The sequence below is a fragment of the Macrosteles quadrilineatus genome, unplaced genomic scaffold (genome assembly GCF_028750875.1).
Source record: "Macrosteles quadrilineatus isolate MER2022 unplaced genomic scaffold, UCM_ALF_1.0 Scaffold_5__1_contigs__length_97177068, whole genome shotgun sequence".
Lineage (NCBI taxonomy): Eukaryota > Metazoa > Arthropoda > Insecta > Hemiptera > Cicadellidae > Macrosteles > Macrosteles quadrilineatus.
This window is the reverse complement of record NW_026542598.1, coordinates 49,990,224-49,996,223: the sequence shown is the minus strand read 5'-3', so window position 1 is coordinate 49,996,223 and position 6,000 is coordinate 49,990,224. Positions and strand designations below refer to the sequence as shown.

General features: G+C 43.4%; 1 protein-coding gene across 2 annotated transcripts in view; it reads right to left on the bottom strand.

The window, feature by feature from the left end:
* Window positions 1-1,786: 1,786 nt before the first annotated feature.
* The window catches only part of LOC128996048 (glucoside xylosyltransferase 1-like), a 33,780-nt gene continuing 29,566 nt past the window's right edge, over window positions 1,787-6,000 (bottom strand). For both annotated transcript variants that reach the window (XM_054421182.1, XM_054421183.1), the window contains exon 8: window positions 1,787-2,039. In XM_054421182.1, the coding sequence (XP_054277157.1) occupies window positions 2,021-2,039 (19 nt within the window). In that variant the 3' untranslated portion in view covers window positions 1,787-2,020. The remainder of the gene's footprint in view (window positions 2,040-6,000) is intronic.

The following is a 6,000-nucleotide window of genomic DNA, read 5'->3' as shown; positions in this document are numbered from 1 at the left end:
CCAATGAAATAGAAATGTTGTCATTAAAAATGTTAATATTCTGACTGAAAATGGGCCAAATTTAACATATCACTGATACCAGTGGATTTTGTTTGTATAGTGCACGCTGTTTTGTAATGCTAATTAAAGAAATAAAATATTAAAAATCTATTTAACTGTTAAATTTATACCCTTTTTCTATTCAGTTGTTTTGTGGATTGTTTAGCTGAAAAATAAGCTTGTTCTTGTTATGCTACCTTAACTCATTGACGCGGGTTTAGTATTGTAGCTCGTCACATTTGGTGGTAGCCCGTCACATTTGGTGGTAGCCGTACTGTCAACTCACTGGCACTAATGTAGTTTGTAGAATATCACCAGCAAACGCTAGTGTCACACCCACTTTAGTGCCACTTGTTGCGGCCAACCGAAAGTGACATGGTGGATGAGTCGACTAACGTGTTGCACTGACAGAGGTCAGGACAGAACAGAGGTTGTAGATCTGAGATTCCTGAATATGTGCAATCCATGATTGTGACAGCTGGGGGTGGGCCCAGCTTGAGTGGAAGTTACAGCATTAGTGAGTAAAATTAGGATTGCACACATGAATGGATTGGTATGGTATGTATGAATGAGGAAGAAACAGATTGAAAATGGATATATTGTGTTGAAGTACAATTACCATAAATCAAAAAATAACCTAAAACAATTTCAATGATAAAAAAACTTAACACATTTTGAGGAATAGTTATTTGTGTAACTAGTGTGTGAAGTGGCATTTTGCTGCACACAAGAGAAATGTTAACACACGAGCTGAAGGCGAGTGTGGAAAGTTTCTTGAGTGCAGCAAAGGCACTTTGCACTCGAGTTACAGATTATATTTTTCCTACAGTTACTATACAGTAAAGCATATAAAAAATTAATCATTCAAACACTAAACAACACTTTTTTAGGTTAGGTTAAAGCCAAGTGTTGAAGGAAATGGGAAACGCTGGACCAGCTGATAGTAGTCTAGTATCTTTAAGTGTTGCCAACCTACAAAAGCATACACGGATTACGTGCCTAATAAAAGCACACTGGTGTTGTTTTGTTGGAATACTGGAGTGCGGCAAAAAAAAGAGTAAGTTAATGCAGCGGCAAAAGTAAGTAAATGCAGCAATTGGCTACTTTCTGTACTATAATCAGTGCAAGGAAGCCCACATCTTTAAGGTGACTGTAAGAAATATAATTTTTCCTACAGTTACCTAACAATGTATATGTTCTTTCACTGATTTGAGAAAGCAAAGTGGTCAATTCGCTCATCAGTGAGACAATGTTAGCATTGTCTCACTCTAATTACTTTGTCTCACTCCAGATTTGCAACTTGAAGGCACGAAATAGTGAGCGCGTAACATGCAGACAAGGTCGCATGCGCGCGAAATATGTTGGCAGCACTGGCTGTAAGTTAGCTGGTCAGCTGTTGTACTGTTGTATCAATAAATGCCATATTAAAAGTTCACTTCTGTGTAAAAATATGTTACGTTTCTTTACAAATTTATTTGTTTTATCGTAACTGTAGGAAAAATATAATGTGCAACTCAAGTGCAAAGTGCAATTGCCTCACTCGAGAAACCATTTCTTACTCGCCTACGGCTCGTGAGTAAGTATTTCTCTCGAGTGAGTCAATTGCTCACTTTGCTCACTAGTTGCACAAATAACTATAGTTAAGATTATTTTCTATTGTTTTAAGTATTTGAGTTTAAGGAACTGGTTAGGATAAGAAAAAAGTAGTGACAGTTAATTACATAATACTAAATTTTATTGAACCTCTACAATAAGCAAAGACAATTTTGTATAAATCTATAAAGCTGGTAAAATGACACCTAAGACACTGAGAAAAGTCATTATAAAAACGCTTTATTTAATTTGTTGAACAGAAAAAGGCCACCTAGAATAGGTAATTTCAAGTGATAACAAGATTTTGCACACAAATGATTGGAGCCACTAAAGAGTCCTTGGAGGCTAGTTGTCATCTTGGATTAATTTCCAAACAGCTGCTTAAGAGTTATTTATCATCCAAAATCCTGTAATCCAATATGAGCTATTTCTGTTTGTCTGTCTGTAATATACTTATAATATACAAAATACTTGTAACATGTGTTTATAACAAGACACCCACAGTACTAGCCAACTACATAATACAGTACAAAGGGAAAAATATCAAATGTAACTATTGAGCAAAGATTAAACAGATCACTCGATATAGGGGAAAATAGAGCAAGTGTTTTAGGTTGGTGACGTTTGAGTGCACTGTCGTCAACTTAATGTTTCACTCTTATTTAAGGGTAGATTTTACAATTTGGATGTACTTCTTTAGCGAATTTCCCAAAGAGGGAATATTAGCATGTTGGCATTGAAATCCCAACAAATGTTAATCACTAGAAGCCGTTAGAACATCTGCTTCACAGATGCTACGATAATCACAATATCTATTCACTAACGTAAATTCCTAAATAAAGATTATTGTAACCGTGACGACAGAGGGAAGGGTGCACGCGACCTAGGGCATTCACTAGTAGGCTGACATCTGCCTACCCTAGTTGGGGTAGGTCACGACAACCCTAATATGGACCCCAGTCCATTCATAACCTCCCGTTGGGGTTCACCCTTCGGGCACAATTGTAAAGCACCTCCCCCTTGTCATTGTAGTCCCTACGCCATTCACTAAGCCTCCCCCATTCAGACTAGGGTAACTACCCTTACTACAATAGTCTAACGGTCCGGTATGAAACATTGTATTATTCTCTATAACTTTCCTTTGAATCATCGTGGTTTCCAATTGATCTATTCATAGGCCCAATGTGGCTTGCGGTTGGGGGATGGCCACTGACGCTACTCGCGGTTTATATAAAAGGGGCTCCTAGCCCGGTGGTTGTCATTCCACTCGTACATCGCATCGGTGACATGCTGCCGTCCTAGGTGAGTCTCTCATTATCTCGTGGTAGCTCTCTCTCTCTCTCATTATAACATCTCCGTTTCAGTATTAACTATGTTAGAGTCCCCTAGTCATTCATTGTAATTATCTATCTATATTATACTCTATCTTGTTTGTAATGTCATAAACTACTGCTGTCATAAATAAATAATGTTCTTAGCATACTCCTCCAGTGTAGTTATTGTTCCAAGCTCCCAGTTGCTTGTAGCCCTTCTGGCTAACTAAGCGACATCCAACATTGGTGTCAGGTGTGGGGGCAGGAGATAATCGGAGTATTGATCGGCGCCGTGACGGCACGGGCCGAATGAACAATAGAAGCGGTAGTTTTGATAGGGGTTCAAGTAGTCGGGAGCCTAGCCCTGCCAGTCGAGGGGTGGATAACAATAGGAGGGTGAGATTCAACCTGTCGGACGCCCAAAGGAATGCGGCGGTGATGTCAGGGGTTGTTTGCTACAGGTGTGAACGTAGGGGTCACTATGCAAGGGACTGTAGGGTGGATCAAGGGAAGGTAGGAGTGGTAAGGAGTGATTCACCCCGTCGAAATGGGCCTTTAAACTTCAGGGGTCCGACAGGAAATCAATAAGTAACCCGACTGTTGGACCGTCTGCCGCGCGAGATGAAGTAGTTCCTGGTATCAGGGTAACAACAGGTGTGGACCTTACATTAGTGGGGTCAATTGAGGGGAGGTTATTTACATTTTTAGTCGATACCGGGGCACTTATTTCGTTATTTAAGGGTGAAGTGGAGAACTGTAATGTGAGAAAGTCTACTGTAGCAGCGATGGGTGTTACAGGAGATAGATTGAATATTAAAGGGGTAACTAATTTTGATGTAGATATTGCAGGGGAGATATTTAATTTGGAATTTCATTTGTGTGACCTAGATCTACCATATCATGGAATTTTGGGGCTAGATTCGTTGAGAAAATTAGGAGTGGTGATAGATCTGTCGATTGATGAGATAAGGCTGGCCGCTCTCCAGATGACGGGGGTGCGGGATGCCGGTACCGCCCCCTCCAGTAACGCCACCCTTGGGGGAGTAGCTAACCCACAAGGGGGGTGTGAGGAGCAGGGGCCTCATGGCGTGGAGGAGATGGAAGTCACTCAGGCGTTGAGTTCCTGCTCCAAGGAAGAGAGAGTCTGGAGGGTGGTCACCCTTAGGCCGGTGGTTTTAAAGGCGAATAGTGAGTACTTGTTGGCGGCAGAGTTGAAATTGGAGAGTGGTAATAGGAAGCTGGGGTGCCCTAAATTGGTTTATGTGGAGGATGGAAATGAGTTTGGAAAGGATAGAGATGTTTGTATTGCACGTGTTGTGAGTAAGGTCTTCGAGGAGCGGTGTGAAGAGAAATGTCAGTGGTTGGTTCAGTGTCGAGTATTGAATATTGGTGATAGTGATGTGACTTGGGATAAAGGATATGCGTTTGGTTTGGCCGAGGTGGCAATTGTGAAATCCAGGCCTGGGGTCCTGGTCGGTACCGTTGTTCAGGTTGGCGGTGAGTGTGCTGGGCCCAAGCCCTTCCGTTCCGACCTGAGCGAGTTCAGTCATGAGGTCCAGAGGTTGGATAGTGACGCCTGTGAGAGGCATGTTGGTAGCCGGAGTACGGCAAGTGTTGCGGGTGAGAGGCCCATGTGTAGTGAAGCCTGGGAGAGGCATGTTGGTAGCCGGAGTACGGCAAGTGTTGCGGGTGAGAGGCCCATGTGTAGTGAAGCCTGGGAGAGGCATGTTGGTAGCCGGAGTACGGCAAGTGTTGCGGGTGAGAGGCCCATTTGTAGTGAAGCCTGGGAGAGGCATGTTTTTAGCCGGAGTACGGCAAGTGTTGCGGGTGAGAGGCCCATGTGTAGTGAAGCCTGTGAGAGGCAAGGTATCCGGTCAGGGACCGAAGATGGCGGAACACGAGGAGGTGTTAGTCATGCAGCCTGGGAGAGGCAAAGTATCCGGTCAGGGACCGAAGGTGGCGGAACACGAGGAGGTGTCAGTCATGCAGCCTGGGAGAGGCAAAGTATCCGGTCAGGGACCGAAGGTGGCGGAACACGAGGAGGTGTCAGTCATGCAGCCTGGGAGAGGCAAAGTATCCGGTCAGGGACCGAAGGTGGCGGAACACGAGGTGGTGTTAGTCATGTAGGGTTGATTAGGGATGGAAGTGAGATGGTAGATCTGGTCGAAAGATTTAGGCAAGCCGAGCTGGAGGAGGATGAAGGAGTATGGGGGGAAGTTTTTAAAGGGCAGGGTGGCCAGAAATTGGCAAATCTTAAACAGTTAATTGATTCTAAATTAGCACACCTTCAGAGTAGTGACAGGGATATAATATTTCCAGTACTATGGAAGTTTCGATCGTTATTTTATGACGGTACGGGACCACTGGGGTGTACGACCCTTATTGAGCATAAAATTCCCACGGGGGACGCACTTCCGGTACGCTCTGCACCCTATAGGTTGCCTGAGTCATTGAAAGGGGTTGTGCAGGAACATATCAGCGACATGTTGAATAGGGACATAATACAGCCATCAACCTCGAATTGGGCGTCACCTATTGTTATGTGTCAGAAACGGAAACCGGTTGATGCGGGACCAGATTGGAAGCCTCAGTGGCGACTTGCTATTGATTTTAGAAAAGTTAACCATGTAACTAAAAAGGAGTACTACGTGCTACCTTTGCTAACAGAAACATTGGATTCCCTGGGGGGTACTAGCATTTACAGTAATTTAGATCTTTACTCGGGTTATTTCCAAATTCCAGTTGCACCAGAGGACCGACATAAAACCGCATTTGCTACATCAGATTGTTTATATGAATTTAAAAAGATGCCGTTTGGGTTATGCTCAGCTCCATTAACGTTTCAGAGAGTAATGGATAATGTCCTTAAGGGACTTAAGTCCGCGGGAGTGTTGGTTTATCTGGATGATATTGTAATAGCGTCACGTAATATGAAAGAGCACGCTGAGCGGTTAGGGGATGTTTTCCTTAAGCTACAAGAAGCAGGCTTTGTGTTGCAGCCTACTAAATGTATGTTTGCACGGGACAGTATAGAGTACTTGGGTCATATTGTATC